The sequence below is a fragment of the Sarcophilus harrisii genome, chromosome 1, assembly GCF_902635505.1.
Source record: "Sarcophilus harrisii chromosome 1, mSarHar1.11, whole genome shotgun sequence".
In the NCBI taxonomy this organism is placed as follows: Eukaryota; Metazoa; Chordata; class Mammalia; order Dasyuromorphia; family Dasyuridae; genus Sarcophilus; species Sarcophilus harrisii.
Window position 1 is genome coordinate 33,985,194 of NC_045426.1, and position 21,783 is coordinate 34,006,976.

General features: G+C 33.9%; 1 protein-coding gene across 1 annotated transcript in view; it reads right to left on the reverse strand.

Annotated features, from left to right (window-relative positions):
- Positions 1-21,783, reverse strand: part of EIF4E3 (eukaryotic translation initiation factor 4E family member 3) — a 47,085-nt gene that overhangs the window by 16,358 nt on the left and 8,944 nt on the right. The window contains exon 2 of the mRNA XM_031953933.1: positions 8,598-8,670. Coding sequence (XP_031809793.1) covers positions 8,598-8,670 — 73 coding nt within the window. The remainder of the gene's footprint in view (positions 1-8,597; positions 8,671-21,783) is intronic.

Here is a 21,783-nt window from a genome sequence, read left to right on the forward strand (position 1 = left end):
GGAAGGAGGGAAGTAGGGAGGGAAGGAGAGAGGGAGGGAGAGAGAGAGAGAAAAGAAGAAAATATGACCTTAATCTCTTCTTTCTACTTTATAGGGGCATGTGAAAACAACCATTTTTTTAATGTTCCTACTTTTCTTTATACCCTATTGAACAGATGATATTTCAGGAGGTAATATAGCCAAAGAACCACAGCATTTCACCAAGTCATACTTCCTAAAGCCAGAAAAATCCCTTACATGCCTTTTTAACTCAGTTCTTCCCAACTCCTAGGATTATTTTCATGCTACCTAATAATAATACATGAACAAAAACAATTATAATAAAAATAAAGAGAAGAGACTATACTAAAAAGGATAAAATATCATTTTGTTTCTCTATCACCTTATCTCCAAACTGGGCCATATACTGATACTTGGTTAAATCTCTTTGCTCAATAATACAACATATTTTAGGAGCAAAATAGTTATAGATGAAAAATATTACCTTTATACATACAACAAATGAGACAGAAAAAATTTAAACCTAGCCAAAATAAATTATACTGACTCTCATGGCATAAGTGCTTTAGAATTTCAGTCTTCATACATCTAGAAAAAAAATAAAATGAATTTTAGGTTCCAAAGGAAAAAGAACCATCTCTAGACTAATTTCTCTCATCAGTCACATATTTTCTTGCATATAAAAAAGATCCAATTCTTTTTTCTTGGCAAAAGTGACAGGTGAAGATTATAGTCCAAGAAGACATAACTGAAGACAACTTTTATTTAACATATTTTAAATATGTTGTTGGATATGAGCACAAAAGTGTTGGAAAAATATCTAATGTACTTAAAATACCTCCATTTAAAATAATAGTTGCAATCAATCAATCAATTAATTAACAAGCATTTATTAAGTGGTCTATGTAGGCACTACAAATGTAAAAGCTAAAGAGAAAAGATTATTCCTGCCTTTAAAGAGTTTGAAATATTCTGAAGGGGAATAAAATATGGTCACAGATGAGTAAATACACAATATGTACAAAATAGATGCAAAGTAATGGGAGAAGTGGGGATATTTAAAACTGGAGAAAATTATGGAAAGTCTATTGAAAGTATATTTTGAACTGACCCTTGAAGGAGACTAAAGATTATCAAGCAGCTTACTTAAATGGAGTTTCTTCTACATATATTATAGGCTTCTTCTAATCTTTAGAATTATTTGATAAGCCTAAAAGATGGTAAAATGCTGAAGGAAGCAATATTACATAATTCTTTGGGAATCTATTTTACTGCCATACTCAAGACATTGTAAGGTTGGAAACTTAATGAGACATATTCACATTTTCTACAACATTAAAGTTTCTATTCGGATTCGGGAAACAAAAAGCTATAAATATATCCTTGCAAATGATTTTCAAATAGTGTTTACATCCAAAATAATTCTATTTGGCTTATAAAATGAAAAGAATTAATTCAGCGCCTTTGTTTTCACATGTGGCTTATTATCTTTCCTACATCATTACACATTGAAGGATTTTCTTGTTATTACTAATGTTAAACAATAATAATCATAGTTGACATTGGATAACCACTTCACAATTTACAAGGTAGTTTATATTCACTATCTGATTTTCTTTTTTCCCCACATTTTCTTTTTAATATTTTCCAAGTGAATTAGATGAAGTTAGAGATGGAATAATTATAAAATTTACAGAGGGTAGGTTGTTGAGAGAAATAGTCAATACCTTGGTTTATTTTATATCCTACAACTTTGACAAATTGTTAATCATTTCAAGTAGGTTTTTGGATGATTCTCTAAGTGTGTCATATTAATTGCACAAAGTCATAGTTTTATCTTCTCGTTGCCTATTCTAATTCATTTAATTTTTTTTTCTTTTCTTATTGCTAAAACCAACATTTCTAGTACAATATTAAATAATAATGGTTATAATGGGCATCCTTGTTTCACCCCTTATCTTTATTGGGAATGTGTCTAGTTTCTCTCCATTACAAATAATCCTTGCTGATGGTTTAGATAGATGATGCTCATCATTTTAAGAAAAATTCCCTTTATTCCTTTGCTCTCTAGTGTTTTTAATAGGAATGGGTGCTGCATTTTGTCAAAAGCTTTTTCTGCATCTATTGAGATTATCATATGACTTCTGTTACTTTTATTATTGATATGGTCAATTAGGTTAATAGTTTTCCTGATACTGAACCAGTCCTGTATTCCTGATATAAATCCCAGTGCTCATAAGTTGTTGTAATCGCTTTGCTAGTATTTTATTTAAAATATTTGCATCCATATTCCTTAAAGATATTAAAGGGATAATCCTTAAGGATTATTCCATAATTTTCTTTTTCTGCTTTGCCTCTTCTTGGTTTAGGTATCAATCCAATGTTTATATCATAGAAGAAATTTGGCAGGGTTCTTCTTTACCTATTTTTCCAAATAGTTTACCTAGTATTGGAATTAATTGTTCTTTAAATATTTGGTAGAATTCACTTGTGAATTCATCTGGCACTGGAGATTTTTTTCTTAGGAAATTCGCTGAATAGCTAATGCCTTGAACAGCAGTCCATAACTCTAAAAAAACCTTTATAGGCTAACACCTAATAAAGATGAATCTAGTTAATCAAATGTAATAAAATAAATGTAAAAGCCTCTACTTGGGTTCAAAAAAAATCAATTTTACCCCTAAATGGGGGATGTAAGGCTAGAAAGCCTTTCCAATTTAAACATCTGAGAGTTTTATGAATAATTTCAATATGAATAAAAAAGTATCTTCATTCAATAAAAGTATACAAAGTGCTATGACATTCCTATGAGTGTGCACACACATCCCTCTTCCCCACACACACACCAAAAAGAAAACTATTATCTTAGGCTGCACCAAGAAGAATGATATCTAGAAGTACTTGTACCCTTATACTCTGCCTTAGTCATTGTTTTGTATTGTTTTTTATGTCTGGTATACAGTACAACATTGGCATAATAATATAAGTATAATAAATGTTTATTAATTGAGTGTAAGTTCTGGGACCCCATTTTAGAAAGTTCAGTGGAAAGCAGGAATACAACCAGGAGTAAATAACCATGATAGTAAGAGGAATACAGTTTATGCTATATGAAAATGCACTGGAATAATGGGAGATGGTTAGCACAAAGAGAAACATGATAACTCTCCAAGTAATTAAAGGACTGTCCTATAGAAAGAAAAATGAGATTCATCCTATTGTCCCCAGAAATCAGAACTAAGAGCAGTGGTTAGAGATTGCTGAGAGATTGAGAAGTTTTATATAAGGAAAACCTTCACCAAAAAATGGCCAGAAAAATAGAAAGAATGGTCTCGGGAGTCAGTGGATTCCCTTTCACTGGAAAGCTTCAGGAATATTATAGATGAGATTCTTGGCAAATTATGGGTTGGGCTATAAGGCTTTTGAATTCTCTCAAAATTGATTCTGCAATTTTTTACAACCACAGTAATATTGTAGGACTGACAGAGTTTGATGAAACAAACGGAGGCTCAGAGAGATGAAATATTTTTTAATGTTTCTCATCAAATGAATGGGTCAGCTGGGACTTGAAACTGATCTGATTAGAAATCTACTGGTCCCCACCACACACCATGACTCCATACTTCCTAGAGGCTCAAAGAGAAACTTAACAAGAAGGGAAGAAAAGGTCAATGCAGTCAGAATCTAAGCAACTTTTTCCTAAAATGGAAAAGGTCCACATCTGATTTAGATTCTATATTCAATTCTACATGAACCATATCTTCTCAAAGATTTCATATCTTTCATATCACTGAAATGATGTTCACTATATGTCAGTGTTTAAAGCAAAATGAAATGTCCAAATTGTTTGGAATTCTCCTTAATCAGATGCTTTACCAATCATGTCAACCTGTTGGCTACAAAGTTGCTCATGTTCCTTCTATTCTAAAAACCAAAAACAAACAAATATCTTAATAGCAGTAGTCCATCCTTAATAGCAGTAATCCAATATCTCCTCCTTTCTTTTATGCTAAACTCTCTGAAAAAACATTTTCAAATGTTGATTCCTTTCTTTTTACCCTCCTCTTAATTATGTAGCCTGCAAATGTAGCCTCCAAATTCATCCTTCAATTGAAACTGAACTCTCTGCAGGACCTAACAATATTGATTAACTTTTCCTCCTAGGCTTTTTTCCTTTCTGGATCTTCATGATGCTACTCTGTCTTGGTTCTCATCCTTCCTATATGACCATTTCTAAGCCTCTTTCCATGGATATTTCTTTCTTTCTCTCTCTCTCTCTCTCTGTCTCTCTCTCTCTCTCTCTCTCTCTCTCTCCCCTCTATAAAGTTTTGGTTCTTCTTTGACATGATATATACATTCCCTCAGATGGCTATATTATGCAAAATCACACAATAAAAACAATAAAGCTTATAGAGAAAATAATTTATACATGTTAAATAATTTTAAAAATTCATAAATACTACAATACATAGTAGTCATATCCTCAGTCTCGGAATACTGCTTATCTTGTTTCTAGGCAAGTTAAGCAGTTGGCCAAGGCAAAACACCAGGTCTCAAGAATAAATAGCACAATTTTGAAACATGTTATAGCAGAGCTGACTACATGTTACCTTCCCTTATGATCAATCAATCTGAACAGTAAATTTTGCTATCTTCTGGAATGTAATGAAAATGGATATTTCCCAGGCTTTCCCCCCATTGCCTTATTACTTTACAATCAATCAATCAAAATAAATTTAATAAGCTTTACTAGGTGCTAGGCATTGTGGATTCACATCAGTCTTAATGGATTCACAAATATCATATTTATATAGATGATTCAAAAATCCATATATCCAGTTCTACTCTCTTAATACTACATTTCCAAATGCCATTTGAACATCTGAAACTAGATGTCTCATAGGAACCTTTAACTCTACATGTTTAAAACAGAATTATGTTTGCTCCAAAACCTTCCCCTCTTTTGAACTTCCCCATTACAGCTTAGGGCATCAATAATTTTCAAGTTATCCAAGTTTACAAACTCAGCATGTTCCTTGACTCTGTACTCTTACTTTAGATAGTCAATCAAATGCAAAATTTTGTGGTTTCTATATTCTCAACATACTTTGTACCCTTCTTCATACCCTTGCTCTTTCTTATCTTTCCAGTCTTCTTATACTTTACTGGCCTCCATGTTTCTACATATAGCAAAAGCGGCATATACCTCTCGTTACCATACTTTTGTACTTGATGCCCCTCAGAGCTGGAATGCTTTGCCCCACCTCAAAGTTTCCTGGGATTCTTTCAAGACTTAGCTCAAAAAACACCTTTTGGAGGAGACCTTCACAATCCCTGTTGCCCACCTCTTGATGCTACTACTCTGAACTTACCTTTCTTCTATTTGAAATATATATCATATGTATATAGTAATAGTTGCTTTAAGTGCTAGGACTTTTTTGTGTTTTTTCACCTACATTTTAATCTTTAATGTCTGGCATCTAGTAAATGTTGATTTTTTTTGATTGATTGATTGTAAAATAATAAGGCAATGGGGGGAAAGCCTGGGGAATACCCATTTTCATCATTCCAGAAGATAGCAGAATTTACTATTCAAATACTATTCAGAAAAAGAATAGGTTTTTTTTAAAATTGTAATGGTAGAATGAAATGATCCCAGATTTCACAATAAATAAGTATGCCTGAATGACAAAACAGCTTAGCATAAATTGTCAATTTAAAAGCAGAAAAAAAAATCACTGAGTAAATGTGGAGAAAAACTATTCACATGACCTAATAGCTTTCAATTCACACAAAATTTATAGCAATAACTGTAGAAGAATACTTAAATATAACTCAAGAATTAACAGTTTCCATGAAACTGAACATAAGACCATTACAACATCTACTTAGTTTGTATAAATCTTTTCCATTTGCTCAAACTGCCTAACTCTAAAGTGTGTAATTCATATATTCCAGGTTCTCTCCATGACAAAAGACAAACACAGAACTGGAAAGACCTGACTTTGCTTATGTTACATCCTTTTTTGGCATGCCCTCCCATTAGATTGAATGTTTCAGCTCAAGTTTTACTTTTTCTAACACTTATTGCTCATATCATTCATTTGACTATAAATACCCTCTGACAATACTTCACATTGCTGTCTAGCTATGTTGTTCATCTGTTGTATAAGCAATCTCTCACACATGCCATTAAAGGTGCCATTTCTTTCTCCTCCCCTCCCATTTCTCATTTGGTAGATAGATATCTGAGACCACTCTTCCTTTTTTAAATCAGTCTCTAGATCCTGTCTCTCAACTTTTCTTGGGGGAGGGTGTGGTAGCATAATATTGGTAAAATCTACAAGTAAGAGGAAAAGAAAAAGGCATTAATACCTCCAAATCCACCACCTTACGCCTTTATTAGTTTAAATACTGGTCTCATATGTAGCAGCATCCTCAGTCTCTCACTTGGAAGTCCATCATATTCTCTACCTATTGGGCAGTCATAATCCTAAATAATTCATACAAATTACAGATATTTTGTTACCATAACATTTAGTCCAGAAGCACCATGCAGAAGAGATAGAGAGTATCAACCTAAGAGTCAGAAAGGATTGTCTCTGATACATTTTGGCTAAATGATGTTGGGTATCACTGAACTCCAGAAAACTCTACAGTTTACAATAGTGGCCAATGTGCCCTGGTAATTTCCTCACTAGAAATATTCTACTGTGATGAAAGCAGAGATTCTGAGCCCCTCCCCATCTTCCTTACCCCTTACAAAGCATTAAAATAGGAGAAAAGGCAAATAGGCTTAAGCAAAGGAGTGTGGGAGTGTGGCAAGGGCTGGATTTGGAATCTGAGGATTTGGCTTTGAATTATAGTTCTGTCACCTGCCAGAGAAGTCAGAACATCTGTCTGGTCTCAGACTCTTTTTTTTTTTTTTTTTTTTTGGCAAAATGGGAGGCATGAACCAAACTACTAAGGTCCTTTCCAACTATAAATCCCAGGATCTTATGCTAAAACCAGATGATCTGGGACTGATTTTTTGCAAAATAGCATAAGAAACAGCTAGATAGAGCACCAAGCCAGGAATCAGGGAGACCTGAGTTCAAATCCAATCTCAGATACTCAAGCTATGTATGAACCTGGGCAAGTTACTTAAGAACTTCTTGTCTCAGCTTCCTCAATTGTACAAAATAATAATAATAATAATAATAATAATAATGGCATCCATAAAATGTTTGTTAAAACTCTTAGAACACTGTCTTGCACATAATAGGTTCTATAGAAATACTTATTCCCTTCCCATTTACCTCTATATATTCTGGTTGTTCCTAATACCAGCTTCAGGTTTATATACCATCCAGTCATCCCCCTAGGTCATATCCCTTCCTCTGCTGTTCTCTGCACAGCCTTGAACCCTGAACCTCTAATTTCCTGAATTCCCCTTGCCTCCCAAATGCTGGGGGGGAGGTAATTCATTCACATTTGGAGCTTTTGTCCCAGGGCTTCCACCAATTGATTGCTGACTCAGTATGTAGAAACTAACCCAATTAATCAACTGTATCTACTGGATGGTCCTAGACATCAGACCATGGTTTAGTTTTACCAACCATCCATTCATCCATTCAAATAATTGAGCAGTGAGTATCTCATCCTCTGCCTGCCAAACAAGCATGCACATCTCTCCCCAGGAAAAAAAACAAACTCCCTCTTCTCTCTCCTTCCTCTCCCCAGATGTTGTCTTCTCCTTGACTCTGGGAATACAACCACAAAAAAATAAAATTGTCTCTGTTCTCAATGAGTTTCTGCCTGTATAATATGTCCATAATTAAATAGGTGCAAAATATTTACTTTAAAATATATTTACTCCCTAGTATATAACACAGTGCTTGATACATAGTAAGTATTTAATATTTTTTTCTATCTCAATTCCTTTAGTCACAAATAATTTAGGATTATAAATTCATGGATGAAATCAATAATATGAAGTTAGCTAAGTGTGTGGTTCATTCTTCTGAGATCCTAGAAGGCAGCCATTCCTTTTCATAAAATGTATGTTAATGACAGTACAAGATAAAGAATCCTAGATTAAACAATCAACCACCAGAACTAGTGAAAGAAATTGAGTATATCCTAGCTTTGAAAATTGGTCTATTATATGTAACTTCCACTAGAAGGTTTTAGTCTCTATTCTAACATATGTGGCACGGAGTACCAAACAGCTACAACACCATGAGGCTAACCAGGATTTCTCTGGCTACTGGTGTCTACCTGTTAAAATTAAAATTGTATTGATTTTGTATATGGTTTTGCACCTATTTAGTTATGGACATATTATACAGACAGAAGCTCATTGAGAACAGAGACAATTTCACTTTTTGTGGATGTATTCCCAGAGTCAAGGAGAAGACCTGGCAAAGGAAAGGCACTTAATACATTAAAATGTTCTAAAGGTATTTCTCATTACCTCTAGTTCTATATTTGCACTAGTCTGACTTAATATGGCATTTCTTAATTTCACATTGTTAAGACGTTAGAGAAAAAGCTACTAATAGTAAACATATATTTAGTTAACATGGAAATATTATTTGACTTTTCCTTCCTCTTACCTGCACTGTTTGCACTGTGTAGATTTTCTTCAAGTTTGAAGCACATTCAGCTGCTGTGGTACCAGGGAGGGACCTAAGTAAAATACCAACATCAACAAAAATAATGAAAGTTAATTAAAATGCCAATTATAATTAATTATAATTTAAAAGTGTAACATTTTAAAGTATAAAAGATCCACAAATCATAAATAAAATAAAGCTTAAAACTTTTTTAAAAGCCTTAAAAGGTAAGAGCTTGAATGAAAGAATTGGAATTGCTGGGATGCTGTTTATTTTAAAAGGTAGGTGCTGAAATATTATTCTTGCTTTTTAAAGTAACATGTTTATTTCTTTAAAGTATAAGCACAGCCAAACTCCTTGGAAGTTTAACAATAACTAAAAATGAGCTAGGAAAGTTTTACAGTCTAAAGGAGATGAATACAGTAAAATAAATAAGCTATAAATAGCCTTTTGCCATTGGACCTTACACTTCATAAATTAGTTAAGCTAGTTTATGGACAAAGATGGGGAACATGAAGGGTTATGCTCTCATGAGTATTATATGGCAGAACTAGAGACAGAAGTCATGGAGTAGAAGAAAAGCTGGAGATGGAGGATGGAAATGGACTTTGTCTGAATTTCAATTCTGCTGTGTCTGAAGCAATCAAGTGGCATCATGGCAAGAATCCTAGATGTAGAGGCAGGGAGACATGTTCAAACTGTCTCAGATATTTACTAGCTCTGTTTCTCTGGGCAAATCACTTAACTGGTCTTTCTGACTCAATTTCTACATCCATAAAATTAAGACAATATCCACCTCACAGGGTTTTATAAAGAAAAAATGAAGTAATATTTATGAAGTATTTTGCAAACCTCAAAACACTATTCAAATGCTGCTCCTGAGTATCTGTAAAATTAAGGTAAATTAGTAAAGAACAAAAGAAGTCTAAATAGTCTCTTGACTCTCTTTAAACTCTATTATTCTGAACTTCTACCTACTGTTTCTTTTCTAAGGTAAACATATACTTCCATCTGCCCACCTTTTATCTATGACCATAGATTTAGGGATGGGAGAGTCATCTAGATTTTATACTTTGCAGATAGGGAAAGTAAGGAATAAAGATTAAATAACTTGCCTAAAGCTACACAGGTAATAAATGATAGCAGGACTGGGATTTGAACCCAAGTTCTCTGACTCCAATGCCAGCACTCCTTAACACAATATCCCCTGTTTCTTTACTTGAATATAGTTTTAAAATAAAATTAAATCTTAATTAAATTTACAAAAGACTTCTAAAATAATTTCATATTTTAATGCTCCTGGTGAAGAGAAACTAAACATACTGTATTAAAAAAGAAGAAGAAGAAGAGAAAAAACAAAAATCAGCTCAGGCAGAATGTTCATCATTAATTCTCTTTGTATTCCACTAGATGGCAACCTAACACAACATCTCATTTATAGCAAGCTACACAGTTACGGTTAGAAAACTGTATTAAATCATTAATTCTTGCTTGGGGATGGGTAGAAGACCAGGTAGAGGAAAGTGGCATTTGGGAAATAGGCCGCAGAAATATTGGTGGATTAAGGTTCTTAAGTTGTGCCAGTTTTTTCTAGTACCATATTATGGCAGATCTTGCTTTAAGAACAGTAAACACTTAGTGGTGTGCTTTAAGGCTTAGTCTGAAGATTCTGCCTCCTCATCCTGGTCATTTAACAAAAATTCAATGTATGAGGATTACATGTAGTGGAAAGAAGGTTTTTGGAAACAGACAACTAGCAAACAACTTCTCTAAGAAAACTAAAGAGTTCAAGGAGACATATTACCTGGATTTTACTTTACTCACAAGAAGCTTTGTTCTGGATTACCTGTAAAATACTTTACAAATCGAACCTAATAACTAACTCTTCCTTTTCCTTTACAACCTGTAACTAGACAGTTGCCAAACTGCCAATACTTATTGATAAAAACTGCCAAGTCTTTTTTTTTTTTTATTTAATAGCCTTTTATTTACAGGATATATGCATGGGTAACTTTACAGCATTAACAATTGCCAAACCTCTTGTTCCAATTTTTCACCTCTTACCCCCCCCACCCCCTCCCCTAGATGGCAGGATGACCAGTAGATGTTAAATATATTAAAATATAAATTAGATACACAATAAGTATATATGACCAAAACGTTATTTTGCTGTACAAAAAGAATCAGACTCTGAAATATTGTACAATTAGCTTATGAAGGAAATCAAAAATGCAAGTGTGCATAAATATAGAGATTGGGAATTCAATGTAATGGTTTTTAGTCATCTCCCAGAGTTCTTTTTCTGGGTATAGCTAGTTCAGTTCATTACTGCTCCATTAGAAATGATTTGGTTGATCTCGTTGCTGAGGATGGCCTGATCCATCAGAACTGGTCATCATCTAGTATTGTTGTTGAAGTATATAATGATCTCCTGGTCCTGCTCATTTCACTCAGCATCAGTTCGTGTAAGTCTCTCCAGGCCTTTCTGAAATCATCCTGTTGGTCATTTCTTACAGAGCAGTAATATTCCATAATATTCATATACCACAATTTATTCAGCCATTCTCCAACTGATGGACATCCATTCAGTTTCCAGTTTCTAGCCACTACAAAGAGGGCTGCCACAAACATTCGTGCACATACAGGTCCCTTTCCCTTCTTTATAATCTCTTTGGGATATAATCCCAGTAGTAACACTGCTGGATCAAAGGGTATGCACAGTTTGATAACTTTTTGAGCATAAAAACTGCCAAGTCTTATTGATTTTTACTTTCACAACACCTTCAAACCCCCCACATTTATTAAGTGCCTACTATGTGCTAAACATGAATATAAAAATAAGATATATTCCCTAGCTTTAAGGAACTTGAAATCATTCTACTGAAGAGAACACTGCCTCTGGATAATTATTACCTCTTTGGATCTGGATAAATGATTTAGCCTCCTTGGGCTTCCAGTTTCTTTACCTGTAAAATGAAAGAGTTATAAACTGATCCCTGAGGACTCTTTTAACTCTAGATCTATAAGCCTAAAGTGCTCCTGACAGATAATCCTGTTAATCAGAGAATAGATGAATAATATATAACAAGTACACATTTACATTTAATATTTTTTTAAAATATACTTAATATATTATTATATATAAAAATCACTAAAAAGTTGTTGAGGGGAGATACAAATAACACTGCAGAAATCAGAAGGCAGTGGCATTGTGTGAGAGACTTGAATAGAGAAAGAGGTTACAAGAAACCAATATAAGAAGGAAGAACATTCTATACATGGGGAACAGTGTAATTCTCACCCTAGTTACGATCCTTCTCACCTCTTGCTTAGAATACCACAATAGTATGTTCCTGTATGTAGTTTAAAAGAGCTTTTTCATACAAAAAGTAGAACATAAAGAGGATCATACAAAAAACCCTATTTATTGCATAGCACTTTTAAAAAATATATCCTTTTGAACTTCTGTTAATTTTGAAATATTTCAGTGGCCAACATTTTTTTCTTTTATAACATTACTATTTATACTTCATCTCCTTCAATCCAGCTCTCTCTTTAATTCAAGACAGGAAAAAAAAACCCTTTTAAACAAATAAACATAGTCGAGTAAAACAAGTTGTAACAATGGAAATGTCCAAAAATGTATGTCTTTTTGTGTGTCACCTCTGCAAGAAGATGTCTAACAGGCGTCCTATGGAGACATGATTAGTCATTGTTCTATAATCTTTCAATCTTATTTTTCTTTAAAATATTATAGCCATTGTATAAATTCTTCTGGTTTTGATCACTTTTCTCTTTTTAGTTTATACTTCACAATATTCTCTGAAATGATTTCTTGTTATTTTTAATGGTACAAAAAATAATCCATTAATTCATATGCCTAAATTTGTTCAGCCACTCCCCAACTGATGCCCAATTAGTTTCTAGTCTTTGTTTTTACTTCTTTTAATCTATTACTTTTCAATATCAGTAAGGTTGTTTTATGTTTGGCTATTTTCTCCCTGTCCTTATTTATTCCTTTGTTCAATTTGTGTGTATGCTCAACCATCCATTGTTCATTTCAGATAAGGTTCATATGATGCTCACTCTCTCCGCCCCTTCCTCTATGTTTATATACTTTTCTTTATTTCAATGTACCCTCTTCTACCTTTTTAGAAGAATATTTCTTTTCTTCTCCTACTTCTATTTATTTTCTTCAAACTCTCAGAACAGATTCATGTTTTATTACTAGGCCACTCAGTTTTTTTCTAATTAACTATCTCAAAATCCTTTAAAGACGTTAAGATTCTAAAGGATCAATTGTCATCCAAGTAAATTTGTCTTTCTAGGTCTCTACTAAGCTCTGGTTGTTTCACACAGAATTCCTGAAAGTTTTCTATTACATTTTTTGTAGGTTAAATTATTCTTGGTTCTTAGTCTGTATATTTTGCCTTTTAGAAGGTCATATTCCAAGAGCATCTCATTTAGAATAGAAGTGTCCAGATTTTTTATGATCCTCTCTGTGATTCATTAGTACTTGCTGTTTGCATTATTTTTGTTTTCGGTGATGTAAAAATTTTAGATTTGGGAGTTATTGCTACAACTTTATTTTTTAAAGTTTCTTTCAGGAAGTTACTGGTAAATTGTATTTTCACTTTTATGGTTCTAATAAAATCAGTTTTAATTTATGATTTCTTGAGATGTAGTCTCTGACCTATTTTTTAAAAACAGTTGTCAGGGATTGTAACAATGGTTTAATTATTGTTCCCTGACCTGTGTTCCAGGAGTGCTGTTTTTACTTGAAGATACCTTATATTTTTTTCTTTTTTTTTTTCTTTCTTTAGATTTCATTCTAATAATCCTTAAAATTGTTTCAGGGAACCACTGACATGTTTAATCTGTTCTATTTTTAGAGAAACCATTATTTGCATAAGGGTTGCTGCTTTGTTCTAAGCTCTTTATTCTCCTTCCAACTCTTTCCTCCAGAAATTTTATTTCATTTTTCATCTCGATTTATTTTTTCTAAGAATTCAAACTCACTTTTTTGAGTCTCTACCCAGAGTAGTTATGGAATTTTATGTTGGAATTTGGGGTATTTCTCAATCAATAATGATTCTTCAGAGTGGTCATTATATGTTTCTGTTTTCTCAATTCTCTAGCCTTAGTTCTTAAAATATTAAAATAAGGCAAGCACTATCTGCCACCCACCCAATTACAACTGTACTACTGAATGGGATGGTTGGCTCCATCTCCAAATCTCCACCCGGTCATCACTGAACTCAACTGCCATCTATCTTCTGGGGTGTGTCTATGCAAAAATAGCTTTAAGCTATGTTTCTCCACCAATCCCTGGATCTATTGGGTTCAGAACATTGGATCTTCTGGGCTTTCTATGGTATTTTAGGAGAAAGTGACAAGGAACTTGGAGCCCTAGGGTCTGGGGTGCCCCAAAGCCTGTCCTGCTGTGTCCTGACTGGTTACTGTTGCTCTTTATATCATTTGTGCTTAAATTTCTGTCACCATGGAGCCTTCTCATGGGAGCCTTTCTAACTTGCTATAAGTGAATGGTCCATTTCTGGGTCACTCTGGGAGCCCTACTTTGTATTTAACTGGGCTGGTGGTGGCTTTGGAGGGTCCCCTATGTTACTGCCTCATCTTCTGGCTGATTACTTCTACAGTTCTAGTATGCATAAAGTCACTTACAATAGATTCTCCTGGGGTTTCTTGATCATCATTCAATCTTTGTTTAGGTTTTTCCTGAGATAGGTATGTGGAAGATGTGCTGCCTGCCTCTGGTCAGATACCTGTTTTAGTTAGAGGTCCTTCCAAGAGTTTTAAACTGATATTGCTATTTCCAACCTCTTTTTTGCAATCCATACATACTCCAAATCAATATTCCTAACTCATAAATTTTACAAGTCACTGCACTGCTTAAAAAAAAAGAAATATCCATGGGATCCCAATTGCCTCCAAAAGAAAGCACAAAATATATTGACTGGCATTTAAAGTCTTTCAAAACCTAATTCTAGCCCATCTTTCGAGACTCACTTCATGCTCTTTCCCTTTAATTTACACTAAGTTCAGTCAAATTGGCTATTAGCCACACCCCAGTCTCAGCAGAATGCTTTTCACCTCTCTCTCTTTGCCAGCGTCTCCCCTCCTCATATCTAAAATGTACTCCATCCACATCTGTGCAGAAGGCAGTATCAGGCACATTATAAAGCACTGAATCTGAACCAAAGGACCTGGCTCTGAATTTCAGTCCTGACTTTTCTTAGTTGTATAGCCTTTGGGGAAATCACCTCTCCTGTTGGGGACTCATCCATTCAATGAGGAGGTTCATTTCTGTTCTCATGTTCTAGAACATTATACAAAATAAAGGGTTAATATTTTTTAGATTGAAATGGTCTACAGTATGTGCAAATACTTAACAAAGAACATACTTAATAACAATGGTGAGCATTTTCATTTGATATTTATTTGCCACTCTCTGGAACTTATTTACAGAATGTATGATAGCACTTGGTACATTTGATGAACTAAATTATGTCTGTACCTAGATCAACAGGTAGAAAAGAGTTGATTTCAGAGTCAGAAAGAACTAGGATCAAATTTCTCTGATACCTAATGATGACCTTGTTAGCTTTCTCAAAATGGAAATTACAGTCTATTACTATCTATATTGGTTTCGGGATTTCCTCACTGGGATCTCCCTATAGTAATGAAATCAGACATCTTGTACAAAACAATTGTGTGTATATATGTGTGTATACATTAAAATTATGTGGGTGTACTCACACACATAAAAAATTAAGTATATATGCAAAAATTCCATGTATACACACATGTACAAATGAACATATCTTCTATAAAATAGAATTTATAATTTTATCATTTTAAATTGTTGTTTATTTTAAATGTTTAAAATGTTCTTCATTAGGTATTTATGCATGACACAGATTATTTTAAAATTCATTTATTAAGTTTCCACTCTGGGAAAATCATTATGCTAGAGATTAGGGATGTAAGAAGATAAAAATTTGGGGACAGGATAAGAAAGAAGACATTTCATTGCTCTGAATACTTGAATTACAATGATCATTATAACTTTACACAACTCCTTTTGTATACTATTAAAAAGTCAAAAAAGTGGGAGACTTCTATGGCAAACATCCAGTGCCAATAGAGATAAATGAAAACCAATCAATAACGCTGAACTGTTGAAATTCTGGGCCTCTTTTCTAGGTATTTAAAATTTGTCCACACCAAAAAATATATAATTACTATTGTGATTACATTTTCTTGTCAATGTTATGCCTACAATAATAACCACTTTTAACAGTGGGATGGAAATGATACCATATTCAATCAATGTGCTGCTAATAAAAGTGCCCTGCACAATGATTAAATGCACTAATCAAAATGGATTAAGTGGACTTATGGTTACTAAATTATCCCAAGCTTCAATGAAACATTATTTTATTTTAGTAGGAGTTCCTCTCCATCACTTAAATTATTTAAGAGTTGAGAAACATTATTTTTTAAAGAATAGGTTTCTTTCTGCCTCCTTTGTATTTCCAATCAAAACGAATTTTTCTCCCTATTGGGATTGTTCATTCTTTTATTTGCTAGGTTATGTAGAACCCTTCCCACCCAGATGCATTCAGGAAACATACTTGGGTTCTCAGCAAATCAAAACTAAATCACCAATGAAAGCAATGCCCAAATGGCTAAATCTATGGCTGCTTCAATTTTGGCTTACCTTAAAGACATGACAGAATTAGTGACCTCATGCACATTTTCTCATTTCTCTCATCCATATTATTCCTCTTCCTCTCTCTCCCTCTCTCCATCCCTCCTTCCCTCTTTCTCCCCCTCCCTCTCCCCCCAGTCCCCTGCTCCCTCCCCTCTCTCTCTCCCCTCCTCCTCCTCCTCTTCCTCCTCCTCTTCTTCCTTCTTCTTCTTCTCTCTCTTCTCCTCTCTTTCCCTCTTCTCTTCTCTCTCTTCTTCTCTCTCTCTCTCCTTTTCCTTTTGTCTCTCTTTCTCTCCCTGTGCCCCTCCCTCCCTCTTTTGCTTCCTCCCTCCCTTCAATAGACTATTAATTTCTAACCTCAATTAATAAAATAAATTGTGATATTCTGTTGACTTCAAATCATATTATGCTCCTTTAACCAGATGCCAGAGTAAGATTATGCTAACAAACCCGCCTTGGTCATAGTAGGTACTTAACAAATACTTGTAGAACTTTAAAACAGATATTTAGATATCCTGGAAGGGATCCCAGGAATCATCTAGTCCAATCTTTTCATTTTACAGAATAGAAAATTGAAGTCAAGAGAGATTAAATGATTTGCCTATGGTTACATAGTGGTGGCTCAGAATTTGAGATCTCCAATTCAAGATCCATTGTCCTTTCCCTGTTATCTCATTGTAAGACACACATGGAGTGTTTTATGTAAACAAATCTGTCCTTTGACCATTTATTCAAATTCCAGTTCTGAAAGAATTATAAAAATCTAATAATGATGTTTCTGCTTTTATCTGTGTTCCTTATGTATTACTAGTATTCCATATTTTCTAAGGTGCCTTGATTTTCAACTTGAAAAGAAGAAGTTATAGTAAAGAGAGGTGGTGGTCCTATTCTGACATGGGATTGTACAATAAGTAGGTAAGAAATGAGACATTTGGGAAATGTACTTGAAGAGCATTTCCGATAATCTGAGGTCCCTGAACAACACCAGGTATAGGTAAGAATGGCTCTATGACAGACTTTTCAAATGTTGACAGTGATCTGATATCTACATTTATACATGGCCATTGATCTTTTAAATGATACCAGATCAATGGCTATGCATTATACATTGCAGCATTTGGACCAGATATAATCAGCTCATATCAAATTTTAACATGTCTTTGTCTAAAGCAATTTAATCTACAGAGTAGGGGTATCTTCAAAGAGGACTCCTTTCTTTTTCTCTAAGCAATATGATTTATCGGTGTGGTCCTACATAGTATAAAATTAACATTTACCAAAAATATAATATTTCAAAATGTCAAAAATTATGGTTAGTATGACTATCATAATCGAAAGCAGAGCTTAAAATCTGTTTTGACTAAGAAAAATTTAATGACAGCTAGCATTTTGTGATGTACAATGAGGTCTGCAAACTGGTCCTTACAACAACACTGGTGCTATCTATTACCTCTCAATTTACAGATGAGAAAATTTAAACACAAAGAAATTAAGTGACTTGCCCAGTATCACACAGCAAGGAAGTGCCTGAGACATAATATGAATTCAGATGATGTTAGAATCCTTACAAGGTGTTAACTCACTAGAGTTGATAGAAACAATGCTTATGTAATTGGTTCACACATTGGAGCTCACACCTTTTAGATAATTTTCACATTAGAGCTCACACATTTGGGAGATTTCAGGATTCAATATGAGATATCCAAGTTTACACCTCCTACAATCCCACTTCTCAGAGGAGGAGTCAACTTTTGGGTTCACATCTTTAAGAGATCATATATAAGAAGCTCTCAGTCTCAGCGAGGGTCAGTTGGAGATATAGAGAGCCACAAGTCAGTCAGGAGTCAGTTGAAAAGATTGAAAGCCGGAAGTCAGTCAGTTGAGAGCATTGAGAAGCCAGGAGGTGGAGTTGAGCTAGAGGCCGAAGCTGGCAGAGACAAAAGGCTAGCAACAAGAGCTCTCGGAAGCAAAGAAAGCTAACTGGACTATTTTGGAAGAGACAATAAAGAACTACTTTAACAGCTGATTAAAGTGATTATTGCCTGGAACTGAAACTAAGACTGCCTCCAGAAACCTCCTCAAGAAACCTGCTCCCAGAGATAACCATCATATTTGAGAAAAGAAAAGAACATTACAAGATATTGTTAACTTTACTATACTGCCAGCAAGTGAAAATAGTAAAAGTTTTGTCTTAAATAATTATTAAAGAAAATATGATTTGAATAGATGAATGAAAGCATGAATTAGGTGCATATTGTGTAGAAAAACATAAAAAACATAAATAAGAGAATTACATAGTTAATATAACAGGAGTAGGATTGGAATTTGACTCTAGGGCCAGCTCTCCATGGACTATACTATGTTGCCTCTCATCCAATTAACATAAAGCCTTCTTCTAACTAACATAGCTGAGGCAATTATTATTCATTTCACAGGCTTTAAAATCTGACTAATACTAAAGTGTCTCAAGGGGGAAAGGTGGGAATGAGAGAGGATTTGGAACTTAATTTTTAAAAAATTGTCAAAAATTCTTTTACATGCAATGGGGAAATATTTAATGGAATTTTAAAATGGGGGGGGGAATTAATGAATCTCAATAAAGCTAAAGGAAAAGGAGATTCTTATAGTATTTAAGACTAATCATTAAGTTCTGTGAACTTTTTTCTAGCTGTGTGAGCACAGGAAAATTCCTGAACCTCTCAGTGCCTCCAGGCACTTTCAGGCCTAAATTACAAGGGCTAATCTTGATAGCCCTTTTATTCGAAGAGTTCTTTACACTGACCAAGTCAAAGTCAACTTCATAAAAGAGTCAAAAGCAACTAAAAAGATAAACAGTTTCAATTGCTATAAGAAACAATTGAAACTGTTTTATCTTTTTAATTGTATCTATTTATTCACTCTGGAATTAGGCTACTCACTAAGAAACTTGCTGATACAAAGTTAAATAAATACTATCATCCTCCAATGTTCTTTTCTTAAAGGAATTATACAGTTTTTGGATCAGATCATTTTTCATTCTGGAAAACAGTGGCCTCTTCATTATATTTATGTCTACATCTATATGTCTATTATGTTTAGCAGAGAGAAGTGATTGGGAGCAGAATCCTCATATGAAGTTATAGAAAAGGATTTATTCTTTTAATCTAAACACAAAGCATATTTAGTAAAGTCATTGCTTTCTTGATGGTTTTTTCTGAGTTATTAAGATTCTAGGAGATTTCTAGTTCTGAAAGTAATCAGTTAACCAGCAATTTATTAAATACCTACTCTGGACCTGATAATGTGCTACCTGATACTCAGTAACTCCTTTACTTACTTGTTCATCTACAACTACAAAAAATATTAAAACTACATGCATGATAGAAAAAGAAAGACTTGGGTATCTGCTACTTCTTAAATGACCACTCATAAGCACATCCATCTGGTGACATTAATGATTGAATATTGTTTAATGCTGCCTCCCCTGAGAAGTTTTACCAAGAAGTTATTATTCTCCTGCTTCAGCTATCCTATATAACATCCTGCCTTGCTTATAGATTTATCATATTTTAATTTCCATGTTATTTCTGATGATGTTGATTCGATTAGCAAAAATAATAATAACAATAACTTTTCATAATATTTACTCTGTGCCAGGCACTGTGCTAAGTGTTTTACAATTGTATTACAATTACAACTCTGGAGGGCAGGTTATTATTATCTCCATCTTAGAGATGAGAATCTGAAACAAAGAGGCTAAATAGTTTGCCCAAGATTATAAAGTATAAAGTATCAGAGGGCAGACCTGAACTCAGATTTTTCTGATTTCAGGCCCAGCATTTTATCCATTGTGCCACCTATCTGGCCTTATCACATACAATAGATTGTAATTCCCTGCAGAGTAAAGACTTTACATTTATCTTTGTATCATCCCTTGTATGCAATGAATTGCACAGAATGTTAATGAACAAAATGAAAGATGGTAAATGAAACAGGACTTCTAAACTTTTTTCACTCGACCCTTTTTTGACAGAAGAGTTTTTATGTGATCCCCAATATATAGGTACATAAAATAGGTATACAAATCAACATTTATTAGTAAATCATAATTTTGTATCTCCCATGTTCAGTTCTGAGATCGAGAACTACAGTTTAAGAAGCTGGGAAATAAAATATACTTTTTACCCATAAAATAGAAAAGAAAGAGGAGCAAGTCAGTTTCAAATGAAAAGCAAACAAAAAACTAACCAACAATACATAGAATAGCAATGAAAAAGGGAAAGGTTATGTATACTGTATTCTTTTTAACTCATTATGCTTTCACTCCCACCACAATGCCTATGATAATAAAAATTTATGCCAAGTTTTACATACATTTTCATTTCATATTCCCAGTATATAGTATAGCTTCTAACATAAAGGAGATACTTAATTGAGGTTTATTGATTGACATACATTATCACATCTTATATTCACAATAAACATTAAGTAATACAAATAGTATCAACAAATGGAAAAACTGAAAGAAGAGAAAAGCTAATTGACCTGTTCAAGTTCATACAGTACAAGACAGAGTCATTACTTGAATTCAGGTCTTCTGAAATCTTGCTGACTGCCTGAATCCCATCATAGTCCAGCTGTCTGTGCTAGGCACCTGCTCAATCAGTATCTGATGAATGTACCAAGTTAGGTGACTTCCATTGTGCTTGCCCACGTTTCTCCCTTGATACTACGATAGGATACTCTATCAAAGCAGGCAGTTACAGAATTAAGCTCCTAGAAACCACAAAGACATAACCTCTTCCTCCTCTACTTTCCTTATTTCTGTCCTTCCCTTCCCTTTCTACATCTCCCTCTCATATCATTTTGTCCATTTTTCTCATCATTTCTACTTGCTGCTTTTTGTTTCCTTCTCTTTGTTCTCTTTATTCATATGAACAAGTGGAAAAAATTAAATCATCTCATGGCTAGAAGATATAATGAGGATGTGGGAGACAGAAATTTGCTCCTTTTTCTTTTTCTCACCAACTCTGCAAACCACATGCAGGATATTTGACTTCTATGAGCCCAAGCTCTTTTATATGGAAAATGAAGGTATTGAACTAAATAAACGATCACTAGTAGACTTACACTTATTAAGTAACTGCTTCATGGCAGTTGTTATTCCAAGTGTTGGGGATAAAAAGAAAAACAAAATAAAACAAAATGGTCCTTTCTTGTATTTGGATTCTCCTTCTACCTAGAAGATTTCTGTGATTTTTTTGGTGGAAGGTATTCCCAGTGAGGAAACACTCTTTACCAATACATGTCTGCAACTGCTCAGTGATTTTACACTTAGGGCATTGCTTGGAACAGGAAGAACCTAAATGACTTACCCAGTATTTATCAGCAATAGGATTTGTACCCATATTTCTTGTATCCTAAACTCTCTCTCTAGCTACTATACCAGTGTCTCTCATAAATATAGCATTTAAA